The following is a 17,015-nucleotide window of genomic DNA, read 5'->3' as shown; positions in this document are numbered from 1 at the left end:
CCCCACTAAACTCCGGTCGACGTCTCCTTCGTTTTGTCAATGACAGAAGGCGGCGAGAACAAAACCGCAACAAAGACGGGTAAGCATTATATCGAACTTCATCGTTTTAATAGCAAATGAAGGGCACATTCATATATTACAGTTGGATGCCAGACTGCCGACCGAGTCGGCTCAGCTGAACATGTCGTCGTAATCCGGTGGCGGGGGAAGGTGGTCCGGCGATGGCCTAGAAACGGTGGAAACGAGAAAAACGATTGCTGCTGTCAGTGTTGCCTCAGTCATATCTTTTCCCATAACGTGAGCTTCACCGAACAAGCTGCCAGACAGGACAATCCGGCTCCGAGATGCAGCAACAAAAGGAGTCCCCGCCATCAAGATGGCAGTGGGAGAGGGGAAAATGGGAATGGTGGCGGGGAGGGTTTCCCTACAGCGCGGAAATCTTTTTGTAGGTCGGGCTTTAAAGAAGAGCTCCGGCAGTTCTTTTAGCTGTCCACACTAAACATATTTTTTAAAATAGCCAGGCTTTACTCTTCCCGGCATGCTATTATCACTAAATTCAAAATAGCTATTGAGAAAATGGTAAATGAAGGTGATGCCATAACCAGCACCGACGGGAACGACCTGCACCACCCCCATATTACGGGATTTTACTTTGTGCTTTTAATGTTCCCAGTAGAGCCTCTCGGGCTGTCTAACTAAATTTGAAGAGCCAGTAACTTTCTGCAAAATCTTATTGATTTGTAACTTGGCTTACCACTTCCAATGTGTCTATTATTGTGTCAAATGAATTTCGAGGAAAATCTGTGACTAAATTTCGCCGGAGCTCCACAAACCTAAAACCTCTAGCACAAAATAGGGAGAGAGGCTCGACGCAGACCAATTGTGAAATGCGCGTCCGGAATGTGCGGCAACCAGGCACCTTGGTAGACGCCACACCTCCAAAGGACGGAGGCTACCCCACCCACTCTTGTCTGACGTACCCGGCAAATGTGTGGCGGTTCCCCGGGTTGTTCGGGTGAGGGGGCCCAAAAGGGTCGAACCTGGCTCCAGGGGGCACCGCTCCCCTGCGGAGAGGAAGCAAAGCGTCAAAAGAGGCGCGCTGCAGCAACGTCACAGTCCCTCGGGACGCGAGAAGCACCCTAAAACATGGCCCCTTTCCTGCGCTTTCGCAGCAAAAGCAGCGATAACGCAGAACGTGGCAAGCATTGCCTCGTGGCAGAGCTCCGCAAACAAGCTCAATGTGCAGTCTGTGCCTCGACGGCGCAGACGTCGTCGCGAGCGTCTCAAAAAAAAAAAAGCCCAGCCAAAACTAGCGCTCAGCGAGTGAAGAACGCAAAGTTTGTGTCTCTCGCGATTGCACGCGCCAGTGTTGACCCTGCCATATCTCGTCTCCCCATATCCTCCGAAGAACGTGCTTGGTGTCTTCCTCATCACCCACAGCACACTCCCACCGTGGAAGTGCGCTCGCTCAACACCTACTACAAAACGAGGGTGCAGTGGTACCGAATTTTCCGCATCTTACTCCAACGCAGATTGGACACGAGTGCTGCGTCAGCATTGGGCTCGTGCTTGATCGGTGATATTACGAGTGCCCTCCAAACACCGATGGCACGCTCCCGCGACACTTTCATTGCGCAAGTCTTATAAAAGGTGGTCAGGTTAGGTTAAGCCTAACCTAACTGTTTACCGCACCCCAAAATGTAGTGTCTCAACTTCCGCCAGCGATGACATAGAAGCGTCGCGTCGTCGCAGGCCACGATCTTGGCGGTGTTGTGGCGGCAGCGGAGGATGCGACGGACGCTTGTTCTGCCGCAGGTTGCTTTCCAGACTAAAGGTTCGCGGTAGCTCTGGCAGCCGGGACTCCGGGACGCCGCGACGATGGCGATGCTCACGTTTGCTCGTGCTTTTCGCCGGCATTTCCACGAATGGCGACAGTCGGGATCGCGACGTCCGACGGCACGACGCTCCGGCATTCGTGGCATCTGTTGCCGCTTCAAGACCGCAACATTCGACGGCGCGACGAAATGCCAAACGCATTGGTCGAAGGCGCATTCTGGGCATCGTGGCCATAGGAGCACGTTTTGTATCGAAAGGCCGGGCGGTTTGTCGGGGGAGATCGAGATATTCGTCGAGGGCCCCGCGTGCGGACGCCTAAACAGTGCGGCGGTCGGCGGGTGCCCTCCGTGGGCTGTAGCGGAAGGCGGTCACCTGGGCAGTCCGGGTATCCCCACCCCAGGGTCCGAGTGGTGGGGTCTCGGTATCTGCCTGGGGTCCATGATCATGCCGCCCCCGGGTCCCGTGTAGAAGGGGTTCAGGTCCCGCTGGCCCAGTCTCCCCGGCTCCTGCAGCGGGTTCCTGAGACCGCGCGAGATGGAACACCTCGACACCTTCGACCTTGGTTCCCCCACATGAGATCGTAAAATGTCTATGTTACAACGAAATATATGACTTGGCACGACACTAAAAGCGGTGGCCAGGCTCCCTAAGATTTTTTTCTGACCACGAGCGAGAAATAAAAGGGAAAAGTGCAATCGATGGAAAACATTGAGTTCATTTGTTTAGCAGGTTTTCTCGTGTCGGGCGTTGCTGGGGCAAGGGCGCTGCGGCCGCTTCGAGAGAGCGCGCGCTCAGCAACCTCGGCAGGAGCGAAACGTGGTCGTCCACACCAGTAAGGCACAGATGAACTAAGGGAACAGAAGAACGACATTCATGCTTTCTCATTCACAACTCCTAGTGCTTAGGTGTCCTTGAAATTCTATTTGTCTTTCTATGTATTTTACAGCGGAGCCGTTAAGGGCTAGGTTCCCCAGGATCGTGTCCGTGTATGTCGACACAAACCTACTTGGACAGCTACCGCCATCTATAAGCGACAACGGCAAGCACACAAGCAGTATGGTTTCCGCCGTCGCTCGTAGATGGTGGCAACCTTTGCAGCTATAATAGGAGAATGGATAGTTGCGTGCGTTGGTGGGAATTCATCGTAGGAAACAGCGCGAAAAACAGACGACGACGAAGAAGAAGCACACAGTGTATCGAGTACAGCTCCGCTGGTCTTCCTTCTTCACGAGAGTGGAAAGGCTGAAAGGTTCTTTTGTGTAGATTCGTTCAAAAATTGTATTCATAATTTGTGAAGAATTAGGAACACGACAAAACTAAACTCCAATGAATGCCACATTTTAAAGAATTTGAAATTTAACAAAAATCATCTCCAAAACAACAAATTTGCAAAAAAAAAAAAAAAAAGTATCACTACTGCGTGGTGCACGTTAAAGACCCCAGGTTAGCGGTTGTACTGCACTGGCTAAATTGCTCATCTACAGCGAGTGACTCGTCGCAACTTTGAAATGGCTGACTAACTACACGGTAAATAAATATCCACGCAACCACAATTATTATTATTAAAAAAATTGACAGCGACCTTCATTTCCAAAGTCCTGCGTGAAATGCAGCATTCGAGGAGCGATCGTTAAGATTTGTTTTGAATACACTAAACGGTCATTTCGGGGAGTGAAGAACCTAGATTTTTATTCATTTTCTCGCTAAATTTAACGGGGAAACTGACTTGCTACAAAGGTCATGTGATGCCAATTTTGCTGATAAATTTAGCGAGAAACCAAATTGGTGTGATAGGTCATCTAACACCAGGTCACATAATGTTGATCAGGGTGTCTAGCAAATTATTATTTTGAAATTCCCTGACTTTTCCAGGTTTTCCCTGATAATTTCAAGTGAAATTCCCTGACCACTGTAGAGGTGGTTAAATATATAAGACCTTTAGAACACATTGCAAACAGAACAAACAGAACAATTAGAACAAATGTGCTCCAAATTGAGCATTGAGCACTGCGAGGATAATTTTACATGGGCTTAATCCAACTTCCATATTCCGAAATATTCAGGTTCATCCAGTCCGGATTAAACAATCACTTTCTTGCCGCCGACGTCATCAGTGAAGAGGCCACTTCCGGAAACACAATGGAAACAGTACACTGAACCACACACGTCAGTAACCAAATGGCAGCATGGCCGCCAAATGCACACTTCCAGATACTTTCGGCTTAAGGCTTGCATTGGGGTCTGCGGCTTTCCCATTTGTTACTAAATAGAGTAGCTCTAACTGGATCTAGCCTAGTGTTGTGCCCTCAATCCAATCCAAGTCTTGGACTGGATTTGACGGCTGTTCCCTTTGCATCGGGTAGCGCACTCTACATCGGGTGAGCAGAGCCCGCACTCTGCCCTCAGCAGAATTTATTGCCTATTTTTCTGCCCCCAAGTCCTCGAGTCTTTTCTAAGAGCACTCGATGGCTATTCCGGCTCATTTTCCCTGACTATGCCCGCATTGTGGCAATATCCCCGACAATTCCCCGATTTTTCCCGGTAATTAAGATTTCCCCGACAGTTCCCAGCTTTCCCGGTCGCTAAACACCCTGGTTAATTTCCTCTCCAAATTTGGCTGAAAAACTGAATTAGTGTATAGGTCACTGGAAGTAAGTTTTCCCGCTTAATTTAGTGGGGAAACTGAATTGGAATATAGGTCATGCGACATCAATTTCTCCGCTAAATTTAGCAGGAAATGCAAGGACGGACAAAACTTTGGGATTTGGGGGGGGGGGGTTGAACATTTCATGCTCTAAAACAGTCTAAGAAAAACGCCTTCCAAAAAGTAAACTCTGAGTACACAGAATTACATCTATTCTGTTCATGCAAAAGTTCTTTTTAACTACTATGCTCACTGCCAAGCCTACAAGTGCAAGAGCAAGAGACCTCGGCATCGAAACGCTCTTCTGCAGAACACGCGCTCGCGCCAGAAAGACGCGTCTCGAAGTAAGGAGGGTGGTCCAGAGCGCATGCTTGTATCCTTGGCTGAAAGCTCGGCTCAAAAAAGGTGAACGGAGTAAACACTCGGCACAGCAGGACGCGCGACAGGCTGCAATGCCCCTCACCATTCGATGCCTGGCTGCCTGCTGGGGATGTGGAGCGGGTTGTACTCCTGGGACACGTTGCGCGAGGGACAGCTCGAGGTGGACGCCTCGTGGGCGGTGTCGATCGACTCCAGGGTCGACACCACGTCCTGAGTCACCTTGCCCACCACCACGTCCAGGTCCTTGAACGCCCTGGACCGCACACCGTGACACCCGTCGTCAGACGCCGATCGTCGGACGTTTTTGGAACGGGAAGCCGGGGTGCGAGATGGACGACGGGGTACAGTCGAGAGTGCAGCGAGTAATGTCGCGCAAAATCGGCCACACTTGTCTGGTTACCGCGACGTCTTGCTGTGCCTTGTTATTTTGTGAGTATTCGTCCTTCTCAAACATGTTTTCATCTATCCACAGTAGGAATGTGCGAATATTCCATTAATAGTTTCGAATAGTATGCTATTCGATATTCGCTTCTAAATGAACAGCAATATTTGCACTATGCAAACAGTCAAATCACGGCACGTTAGCCCCATTGAGCACGCTTCTTATTGAGCACTGGTGCACTGGGCAGAAGCAACAACCGCGGAGTTCGCTTTTGCCAGAGCCATGTATAGAGAGAAAGTGGCTGTTCATTGGGAAGTATAGGAGGCACATGAGGAGGCGCCATTGGCCGAGAGCAGGCTGGGTCTGTTCCAGGCCGTCTTTCACAGATTCAAATGTGGCCAGCCAGGAGCCGCGAATAATACCCTGGCGGTGGTCGCGAGAAACAAAATTAATGAGTGTGTCAGAGTAATTCTCGGCAACTAAAGATATGGCACACGTGATTTTTTAATCACGATCATACAAAATCAAAATTTAGAAGAATGATAGCCGAGGGCCGGAAAAATGCCGTCCGAGCAGTCAGACTCTGCCTGAGCAAAACAGAGTTTGAGCAGTACAGAGCACGACACTGTTAGCGCGAACAAGCGATCGCCGGTTTTGCCAGTTTTTCTTTTTGAAACCAAGAGATGTCATCCAAGTTATTATTGCTACGGAAAGAGCTCATTTAGTTCTATAATGTAAGCGATAAAATTTCATGCTCGCTAATACTATTTAGAAGTAAAATGTCAAAATACGCCGATGTCGCGTTCGCGCTAACAGTGTTGCGATGTGTACATTCTATTCTTACACCTTTTTGCATGATCATAATCAAAACATCATGTGCGCTACATTTAACTCTTACGCACTTATTAAAAGTGTTTCTCGCTACCGCCGCTAGGGGATTATTTTCGTTTTATGGCTGGCCAAAAGAGCACGTCAAGCCTTCTATCTGTGTCTCGTGCACACCCTGGCTTTGCTCACTCCCCCCATTGACCAAACTCTCTCTATATATGGCTCTGGCTTCTGCGGGTGTTGCTTTTTCCCACTGCACCGGTGCTGGGAAAGAAGCGCACTCAACAGGGCTAACCTTCTGCGATTTACTTGAAAAGTATGAACATCGCAGCCGCATATGTGCTTAATAGAAAAGCATGTTTTAAAGTTGTAATGGTGCACATGCGTGCCTGGTGTATTTAAGAAGAAATTAAACTTTGCAAATGTTTATCCCTACACTGCAGTCAAATTTTCTAAATTAATCTGGCTATTAAGTGCAAGCATATGTTAGGCAGAGATGCCCTGACAACCTGCATTAATCATTCATGATTGAAGGAAAGGTATTTTCATATAGCAAGAATATTAAGAAGTCCTCTCAATTTGGTATAGCTGGGCATCTCTAGAGGATTAACTTCATGCCACATGTATCGTTTACTTGCCATCCCAACGAGGGGGCACTGGACTTACTAAGGTCACAGTCAATAAATATTGCTACAGTGGAATCTCGTTAATTCAAACTCTCTTAACTCAAAGTAACACGCAGGTCCCGTCCTATGTGCTTCTAGGAAGGAAACTCCCGGCGATTCAAACTTTGCATTATTCAAAGAAAGTTCTAGTCCACCTCGGGTTCAGATTCAGAGATTCAACATAGATTAAAATTAGCTAAAGCCTGGACTAGTGTAAGCTTGGGAAGAATCATCATGAGTTTAGCTGAGTTTTCATTTAAGCATAGTGCAGTAGTGAAAGACTTAGGAAAACTATTCAATATTAGGTTTAAAAAAGTATTTGGCCAAAACTACTACTGTAAAACCCTTTATTTTCACGGCCCCTATTTTTCGCAAATCAGTCAAAGAGGACATAATCACGGCCGCTAAATTTCTCGAATTCCAGACTCCTGCATTGAAACTTTTAAAACCTGAAATTTGCACGTGCCTTTAAATTTCGTGAATCTTTTGATTCGCGAAAATTAAGGGCTGCGAATATTAAGGGTTTTACAGTATTTGCTTCAAACTGAAAATCCACTATTTGCACATGACTAATCCACTGTTAATGAGACTGGTCTGGAGCTAGATGCTTAGGACTTTGCCACACCTTGCTCATTTTCACCAGGTACAGCAATGGACAAAGTAAGCTGAAACAACCGAGCGACGACCCTAAGATATTGGTAACACTGCCCCGAAACGAGAAGTGTCGAGCATACCATCTGATTCGGCATGATGATGCTTGAAACTGTGTGCAGTTGATGCGCAGATGCCGCTACTGGGCGTGCTTCTAATTATCAGAAAAATAATTTTACTAATGCAGGAACCACGCACACAGATTACGAAGGCAGCAGCAAGCGCAGGTACGCTATAGCAAAAAGCAAAGGCAAGTCACATCGAAGAGCTCTTAAAATGCGAAAAGGGAACAGGCAGAGTCAGATAGCAGTGGCCAACACACTCTATGCTACCTCTCGGTGATATTTCAACTAGCATCGATGCAGCGCCACTGGTATATTTCGGTTGTTGCTCGGTCATTTCAGCTTGCAACCCACAACTGTACAATGCTTTACACAGGCACGTAGCCAGGGGGGGCGGCCCATGGGGCCCGGGCCCCCCCCCCCCCCCCCCCCCCCCCCCGAAATCTTCGATTTTGCTGGGACCTCCTCTCCCCCTCATACAGCATTTTGTCATGGGCGGCCCCCCCCCCCCCCCCCCCCCTCCCCCCGAAACAAAATCCTGGCTACGTGCCTGGCTTTACATGTCTTGTTGCAAGCGGGAAGTCAATTTTGCCACAGTAAACTTGCCACCTAAAACAGTTTCTACACAAAGTTGGGCATTCCTTTTGTAATCTTGCTATTTTATTTTCTTAAGTTAACCAATCATCCCATACATACTAGGGTGTCTCCGGCCAATGGCTTGCAACGAGCCACACTGCTAATTCACCTTGGAGTAAAATAGTGTTAATGAAACCTTTGGATACTGTGGGCAGTGCCTATGTTTTGAGAAGCCCTTCCCTGCACCTCGGCAGGCTACTTGCCTGGAACAGTCACTGAAGTCGTCCGAAACATGCTTGTCAACGCTGAAGTTTGTTGAGGCTGTCTTCTCTTTGCGGATGTTCTGAAAAAGAAAAGTCATTGAGGGCATGTGACAACCTCCATGAAGGTAGCATTCACGTCGGTAGACGTCTTGCCTAATAAAAGATGGTCTATGGGACGACACTCTAGCAAACGATGACATAAAGTTGAGCATACGATGTTACTGTAACCATACATTTGCATGTTAAGTAGATAGAACAGATAATAAACAAGCACTCAGCAATCTACATAAAGCCTCCTTGCACTGCACTAGTATTAACTATTGTTACCAACGTGCCCTGCCCAAGTTATGGCATGGCAAGGCAGCCGGTGTAACACATCTAAGGAATCTTGCGACAAATTAGTGGCTATCTCAAAAGCACTCTACGATAACAACTGCTGCCTAGCACTGGGTCAAGACACCTAAGGTGTCGAGTTCGAGTTCTCCAACTTGCCAGCAAGCTTTTGAACTGGGAAATGGTTTCCTTTATTTTTACAGGTACTTTACGGAAACTAAGCTTTCAGTTCAGAACTGTTGTGTTCAAATATCACAAGACAAATATAGAACCTACGAAAATTGTTTCATGGTCTGTTTAATGTTACTACTTTATACACCTGCCAGTGAATAGCATCGGCAAGTTGTCACTCACCAGAACATTGACCAGCAAGAATCCGTCTGCTCGCAAAACTTTGAGGAGGTATCGCTCAGTCCCTTGGGTGTATCGCAGCGTGTACACGGCCTGGTTGGCATTCCACTCTGGTGGGAGCAGTTCTGTGCTCTGGAGAGGCTTCGTCCACTGGCAGCGAAAGAGGTAAAAAAAAAACACGGAATCTCTATGAACATAGACTCTATTAATTGCACTACTGCAGGCAGGATGAACACTGGAGTGTTGTTATGTTGCACTGACACAGAACACCAGGCCACATGACGTCAGGCCATGTGACGTCACGTGCAAGGCATGTATTGAAAGTTTGTCTCAATTATCGTTTGATCCAGGTAATGTCATTTTCTCACACTTCAGCATTCTATCCCAACGGCTAGCGTCATATTCTCACGAAGTTTGAGCATCTGCTCAAAAGATGCTCAAACTCCGTGAGTTTGAGCATCTTTTTTCGGGAACTCCCTGCACACGTTTTGAACAGCAATGCACTTCTCTGGATTGTCTGTGAAACGTAACTCTGCACAAAAGCATTCTTTTTTTTTTTTTTTTTATTTTCGAAGTGCACATGAGACATGCTACTTGACTGGCTCTTGTCAAATTATTAGTAAGTTGTTCCAAAAACATTGCCAATCAGTGTTCCGGTTTCGTTTTGGCAGCCATAGTGAAGGAGAATGTAGCTCCACGGACGACCTCTCGCATGTGGAGGCGTTGTTTCAAGATCAGTAATAGCAATCCCTCCTTTCTAGCATAAAAAGCGTCTATGCTGCCCCCGGAACGTTATCAGTAATGCTGGTAAATCCTCCAGAGTTAATGGCAACGTAGGAGGGTTTTCTACTGGTGAATGACACGGCGAATTTTGTATCGTCGGGGCTTTCCGTTCGGGACTTGCTTATTATTAGCTCTGTTTTGTTATATATACATATCTGCCTTATAAAGAGGCTCGATCGTTGATAGGAGCCTGCGACACATGGATTGCACTGTTACATAAGAATAGGTGAGCGCGTAAACATAACTCATTCGCGGTTAACGTCCCCCTTGCTCATACCGGTAACACAAGTGCGTGAAAGCAAAACAAACCACCTCTTCGCCGGTGCCTACGCATCGTTTGCCGCTCCTGACAAGAAGATAGTGCACCAACAGCACTAAGGCGTCGTCCTTTGAGCGCAGGGCTTCTTTGCAGGATTTGAAGAGCAGTTCCAAACCGAAAAAGCTTGTCAACACCGGAACCCGAAGCTCCTCCCGAACTCGCCATTTTTACATTATCATGAAGCGTAGTGGATATACTCACGAGTCCTCTGGGTGTACATATCAAATCTTTGAACTGGTTGGCAGTATGCGCCATCTTTTATAAATGTTTAAAGTTAAACAAGTAATTTTTTATTTAAATTTTGTTTTTTGAATAAGTTGTCGGCTTGCGCCATCTAGCTTGTGTGTATTACAATTATGTGATCCCTTCTTATCTTTTTTTTTCCCCTCTTTAACCGCTACGCTTGCTTCTTTAAATGCCAGGTAACTTCTATATGTCCCATCAATGGAGGCGATGGAGACCCGCATATCTCCCGGCTTCTTCCTCTCTCATCGTCCCAAATAAACAGGGACTTTAACCAGCAGACGAAATATTATTCAGTGCTTTAACCAGCACCAGCAGAATATGCCAGCGCCTCCATTGACAACACAGAGAACAACAAACTCAACTTGAGACCGTGTTGTGTGTTCTTTTCATTATTATGACACCCGGCTCGTTTGTGCCCTCATATTTTGTTTTCCTCCCCCTCTTTCCGTTTTGTTAATGTTTCACTGCGCGCGCGCGCGCGCAGTTATGGCCGTGACCCAACTGAGTTACGGTTTCGGATCGAAGAAGCGCCCCTGGAAAGGGAACAAAAAGTCGTCTCTCGAGCTGGTTTATCTTACTCGTCTCGAGCATTTTATTTGGGTCATGTCAAGGACGCTCAAATCCTCGAGGTTGTGCGTTATGTAAACAATGAGAGCATTACGCATTTGCTTCTCTTCTTGTATTTCGAGCGCGATTATTTTTTGATCGACTGAATGCTACCCTCACAGTGGCTCTAATCCCAACCAAAGCTGGAGGGACGCAGTGTCTCTGATCCTAACCAGAGCTGTGTTATAAAAAGGATAAGCGCGCGCAGGTAGATACATAACGCTCGATATGCGTCGTGTTTCTATACTTGCCCATTGTCGCTTGGCGCTGTTTTTATTTCTTCCACCTTCAACGTCTACGTATAGCGTTGCTTTTTTTTTTCTTTTTTGTGCAATAGACATGCAAGTGTGCAGTAAAATCGCATTTTTTATGCTTTTTGTTAAAAAAAAAACTTTCCTCAATGAGTTTATTTTTTACTTTGATTAAAAGTAGGCTTAACATCGCAATCCACACCATAGAAAATGTGCGCGTGCATTAATTATGAATTTATATTTTATAAATTCTCCATAAACAACTGAAGCCTGATATATTGAGAATTCCGCCGCATGCGACCGTTCAGGCAGCAAAACTTGGTGCTCAAAGCTGGCAGTCCTCCTGATGTAGTGATCTAACAGAGTGCATTAGCCATATCCGAGTTTAAGCTTGCTGCGCAAGTACGTTGCTGCTGTGGATTGAAACAATATCCCCCCGGGCGCCTATGCTGGCAACTGATCTACGAGTTCTTAATCCGTGACAGACAAGCAAACACGAAACTTTTTTATTTTATCTTGTTTTTTTTCTTGTACTCAGCGTTGCTCGCGGGACAGCTGAAACGACACGTTCAGAAAGCCGCCCCCTTTATTTTTCTTTGCCTGTTGGAATTGAAGAGCCTTTCGAAGTGAGCGAGAAGGAAGCAATGAAGGAGGGAAAGAGAGGGGAGAAAGGGTGGATGGGAAAGGAGGTAGAGGAGCGAGAGTGATCACGTGACTTGCCCCCATGTCTCGGGGAGCGCAAGTGACAGTGAACATGGTGCCGCCGCGTTCGGGACGCTTTCCACGGTCGTCGGCGGTGTGAAACACTTGGAATCGGGTGCCGTGAAAGCCAAGATGGTGGGTTCCTGATCGGACGCTGGTTCGCCGCTGGTGCCGTGTGTTTTGGCGGCGTCGGCGCCCGAGAAGAAACCATGGATGTCGTCGGCGAAGACCAAGCGCTCCAGGCGGTCTTGGGTAAGTTCGCTTGCTTTGCCAGCCGTGCCCTTTCCCCTCCCGCAGGACCGCCTCCTCTCCGCTACCTCCCTCCCTTCTCTCACCACCTACCTACCTGTTGCATGCTGTTATTGCCTCTCGATTTCCGGGGGGAGGGGGGGGTTGAGAGAGAGGGGGTCTCTTATTTCCTTCTTGTGAATTTGTTTAAAACTGTTGCTGCTTCTTCGCCACATATTTATTGAGTTTCTTTTATCTCCCACCTCGTGATCTAACTACGATCTCCCCTTTGGCTACAACCCGGCTCAAAAACAACCCGTGGTCCCAGACCAGCTGGATCCTTTTAAATCTGGCCGCGGGGTTGAGGTTTTTGCGAGGCAGCCCGGTTGCCCGCACCGGTTCGACCAGAAGCGCGGCCGCACTTGTTTTGCGTCGAGCCAGCCGAGACCAGCGAAGGTGGTTAGGCCTAGCGGCGGCTCTGCCGAATTTCACGGTCATTCACATTCCAGAGGCCGCGCTTCCCCAGCGACCGGCCTGGCCCGACCGACCGGTGGGACGCCGCGCTGCCCCGACCGTCCCGCCGGAAAAATAATGCCTCGTTACGTCGGATAGTGTTGAGGCGTTTCGTACGCGCTCGTGAAACAAGCGACACTTTGCGGCATAAAACGACCGTTGCACACGCTGCATCATGACCAGAACTGGCCTCTCGTCCATTCGTGTTTTCGTCTGCTACGGTGCGATTACACGATGTCCTCCGAAAGTTCGTTTCCCTTGTAGCTTTTGGCAACGGCGTCGAGTAGCAACACGGCGTTTGTCACCTGATATAGGGTTTTGCCTGAGAAAACATTAGAATTAAGGTTGACTTCGGGCAATTATGCGGTGCCACCACCGGTTTTTGACGTCATGAAATGGCTAGGGTCGTAAATACATTCTGTGAGGAGGTTGCGTGACCAGCCTGTTTCCGATACCGCGGTAACCTCGTGGGCACTTATTTAGCCGTTTTGTTACCCCGTGATTCACCAAGAAGGAGCCTCGAGATGTATATTTTTTCATTGGGAACTTCAATCTACTTTTACTATTATATATCTGACAGACTAGGACGTTAAGGCGCAATGTTGCGTACTGTTCGTCTAAAGAGCGCTTTCACCTGACGTCAATTCACCATTTTGTTGTTAGAGAGAGTGAGAGAAAAAATATTTATTGATCACAAGAAAAAAAAATCAACGATAAAACTTACAATCTATTTGTGCACTACCGCTTTGAGGGCGTCCTGTGAATCTTCGGGATTACAGTCGCCTTTGCCACGCGCCAGACAGCTTATGACAACAAGATGGTGGACGAAATGACGTCAGTGAAAACACCCTATATGCTATTTTAGTGATTGGATTTTGTAACTAAGACTAAGCAGACAGATTGCACTTTATTGTTCCGCTTCGCATTCGCCACTCTTTCTTTTCGTGCATGTCCAATATCACTTTTTTTTTTTTTTTTTTCATTTTGCAATTATACGTATGGCAACACCACGGAAGAGTCGAGCAAGCGTATGCTGTCAAAAAATGTATATATATATATTTTTTTTACAAGCTTTTGCGTAGTTAAAGGCGATCTGTTGCAACTCCTTGGCGACGCCTCTGAAAATACGTAATAAAATGCGCGGTTATGGCATGCGGTCCCAGCTGATACATGTGCTAAAACTATATAGAGAGATAGCGTTAATCAAGGACGAGTTTTTAACATAATTTTCTTCGCGCGAAATATGTGCGTCATTTTTACTTCCAGGGAAGAGTCGCAGGTGTGATCGAAAACACGGGTGTGATCATTCCGATGTGAAACGTGGAATAATTTCGAAGCAAACCCTCGTTTTAACAACACTCCCCCCCCCCCCCTCCCTTTTTTTTTTTAATTTTCTTATTAAAAAATAATAATAGAAGAAGGCTTTCATGTGGTTTCTAGCCAAATCAGGCACGCTTTTGGCGCTGAAGTTATATTTTTCGATGGAAAACAGAATACAGGTTTTGGCGCCATTGCTGCAATGAGAGGTGGTGCAAACCGCAAGTTCGGGAGATATTTTGTTATTTCATTTGTTTTGTTTAACGAAACCAAGATTCCAACTACGAACAAGCCGAAGAACCCTTTCTGAACGCTGCTTCGACGGCCATTTTTACCTTGCCGATTCCGAAATCGTTTCTCTCTCCACGTTTACAACGCGCCCATCCCACCGCGTTACATTATTATTTTTGCTAAATAACCGCCGCCCAGTTTTTTTTTTTTGTATTTTTTTTTTATGAAGCGCAAATTGTAGTTGTTTATTTTACAATATTTGTTTTTAGATTTTATTATACATAAGCAAGTTACAGCGCAACTCAACGTAGCCACGAATGCCCGTGGAAGCGGCCATTTTGTTGTTAGGTTGTTTTTTTCAAACATAATTATTGATTTGAAGGATTACTACATCGGAACCTATTCAAGAGATGTCAGCGTGGTGAGACTTGTAAGCTTCTGTGCACTACGCATATCATGCGAATCCTTGGAATGCTGGCCTTCGGCACACGCCAGACAGCTTATAACAACAAAATGGTGAACGATAGTATGTCAGTGAAAACACCCTATACTCGTTTTTACCTCGAGGAAAATATTTAAAAAAAAGTGCGGCACTTTGCGAATCTTTACGAATTTCCACGTTTATGTAGAGAATGAATTAAGATATATGTTAGTGCATTTTAGATTAAAAGCTACATTTATGAGGTTTATGCATGTGAGTTATACGGCCAGAGGAACATGATATAGGGGGCCAATCGGCACGATGAGTCGGCTAATTAATTAAAAAATTTAATCAACTTTTAATTAATGAAAATAGACGTAGGCTTCCAATTAGAAACTTGCTGAGCGTCATCGAAAACAACTACATCGGTAACTTTTAGAAAGACTTTGAGCGCAGCAGTGCGCTAAAGTTACCACTGGTGCAGCACGTACAAGGTATACCGGCGCGTTTTTTCCGTCTCTTATCATAGCCCTACAGCCTTGTGCCTGTAGCACGAGTGTTCATTTTAGCGGATTACTGCACTTCCCACGGGCTGAAAATATTGATTTGGTGGCTTTCGATGGCGCTCTGCAAGTTTCTAATTGGTACCGTATGTCTATTCTCACAAATCAAAAAAGTTAATTGACAAACTTTAGTCAATTATTGGATTAGTAACCCTATATTGTGTCCCCTTGTCCGTGTAAATATAACTCACCTTCACAAACCGCGTTAATGCAACATTTCCGGCTCTATTTTTTTTTTTTTAACAAATCTGTTAAGCTTATTACGAAGCACTCTGTATACAGTATATCTCATCTTATCAAGACGCACGCGTTTCAAACGACAAAAGCACCGCTTCTTCCTCTGACCACCACATTTTGTAAGAACTGCTTCGCGCGGCGTATGGACAATGCGCAAAACTTCATTTTTTTCTTGAGGTGAACACGAGTATAAAGCCTCTAATAAGCTAGAGCGTGGACGCTCCGTTCCCTCCATTTTCTCGTGGGCGCCGCCATCTTGGTGACAGTACAGAGCGGGCGCATGTTGGCGAGAGCTACGATTTGAAAATGCGACTTCTTGAACTTTAGGTATTGTCAGAAAGCTCGAGCGATAGCGTTTTTTCTCTCTCGCGGACTGTTTTGACATTGCTGGAGGACGGAAAACCGTTTCCTCCGATTTCAGGTACAGCTTCAGTCAACTGGCAACCATGTTTTTCAAGCACCAAGGATTGTCGCTGCTCTGAGACATAGCTTAGTGGCCGCGTGTTGCTGCTGGTCCTGCTGGCAGTGCGATGTGTCTAGCCGATTACCTCTCGACTACACTCCCGACGATTCTTGATCGAGGAGCGTTTTCTCGTTGTATCTTTTTTGTTTTGTTTCTGGCCCGTTGTGCCAAGTGGCTCGCCTTGACTGCAGTTGCAGCCTTGACCGTGCCGACGACGGCGCTGTGAGCCTATTGGATCCTCCTCGGAGCGTTTTCGATGCTTAACTTGCATCGAAGACGACTTGTTCAAACTCGCGTGAGGCGGCCGTTGCAACAACCCGGAACCGTGTGGAAGTGATGAAGTGCTCGACGTGACCTTCGCTTTATTCTTGTACACCTGTAGTTCTGGATACGCCATTGCAATGCAAAATATTAATACAATAAAAAAAAAAAAAAGATGTAGCGTTTTGTTAGAACAGTGCATCTGTAACCTCAAATACAACTTTCTGTTGCATTTCTTTTTTCTTTTTTTTTTCTTTTTTAAGTGAAAGGTGCGCGTGCGCAGATTTAAAAAGGTTACGTCTAAAACTTAGAAGAAAAGAAAAAAAGGGGGAGGGGGAGGAGGAGGGCACTCATGTTAGGGTTCTTTTAACCCTGCGGCTAAGTAGAAAAGAAGCAAATCAGTCCTCTAAAACTCTACCACCGAACGCTAAAAAACAAACTGGACCAAAAGAGGAAAAGTCCGACGTATGGGGAGCGCAAATTCGTCTGCTTCTTGCGCAGGAGTTCCGGTGACGTCAGAACGGCGCCGAGTTCTGATTGGCTGTGATTGGAAGGATAGTGGGTAGACCTCAATGCTAGATGTCTTAAAATCCACCCACTGTTTTTTTTGTTTTTTTTTCAATCAGCCAATAAGATTTTGGCATTCTAAGATCATTCCTACCCCAGTGCAAGAAGCGGACGAACTTGCGCTCCGCACACGGATTCATGTGAGGGGAAGCGTCTGCGCATGCGTCGTGCCAACAGCAGCGCCACCTTCTTTAAACGACCTCGTCACAAAAGCGAAGGACACTAGGTCCTGGGAAGGTATGCGCGCCATTGCGTTCCCTGAACATATTTAACATGCAGACGATCAAACCATCGCGATTTACTGATCGGTCTCAGTTGCCATGGCAATCTTCATT

General features: G+C 46.6%; 2 protein-coding genes across 2 annotated transcripts in view; one reads left to right on the top strand and one right to left on the bottom strand.

The window, feature by feature from the left end:
- Nucleotides 1-80: 80 nt before the first annotated feature.
- On the bottom strand, nucleotides 81-10,239 carry LOC8035190 (proteasome inhibitor PI31 subunit). Its single transcript, XM_029979938.4, is given in 8 exon segments — nucleotides 81-226; nucleotides 981-1,064; nucleotides 2,209-2,355; nucleotides 4,944-5,114; nucleotides 8,289-8,368; nucleotides 8,976-9,122; nucleotides 10,068-10,193; nucleotides 10,195-10,239. Coding segments are annotated over 8 exon segments (855 nt in total). The 3' UTR covers nucleotides 81-171.
- Nucleotides 10,240-11,904: 1,665 nt separating this feature from the next.
- Nucleotides 11,905-17,015, top strand: part of LOC115319907 (myelin regulatory factor-like protein) — a 151,200-nt gene continuing 146,089 nt past the window's right edge. Inside the window, exon 1 of the mRNA XM_029979936.3 lies at nucleotides 11,905-12,131. Within this exon, the coding sequence (XP_029835796.1) occupies nucleotides 12,089-12,131 (43 nt within the window). The 5' untranslated portion in view covers nucleotides 11,905-12,088. The remainder of the gene's footprint in view (nucleotides 12,132-17,015) is intronic.

Source organism: Ixodes scapularis, unplaced genomic scaffold (genome assembly GCF_016920785.2).
Source record: "Ixodes scapularis isolate PalLabHiFi unplaced genomic scaffold, ASM1692078v2 PGA_scaffold49__6_contigs__length_1374808, whole genome shotgun sequence".
Taxonomy (NCBI): Eukaryota; Metazoa; Arthropoda; class Arachnida; order Ixodida; family Ixodidae; genus Ixodes; species Ixodes scapularis.
Note: the sequence above shows the minus strand (reverse complement) of the source record. Positions and strands in the feature narration are given on the sequence as shown.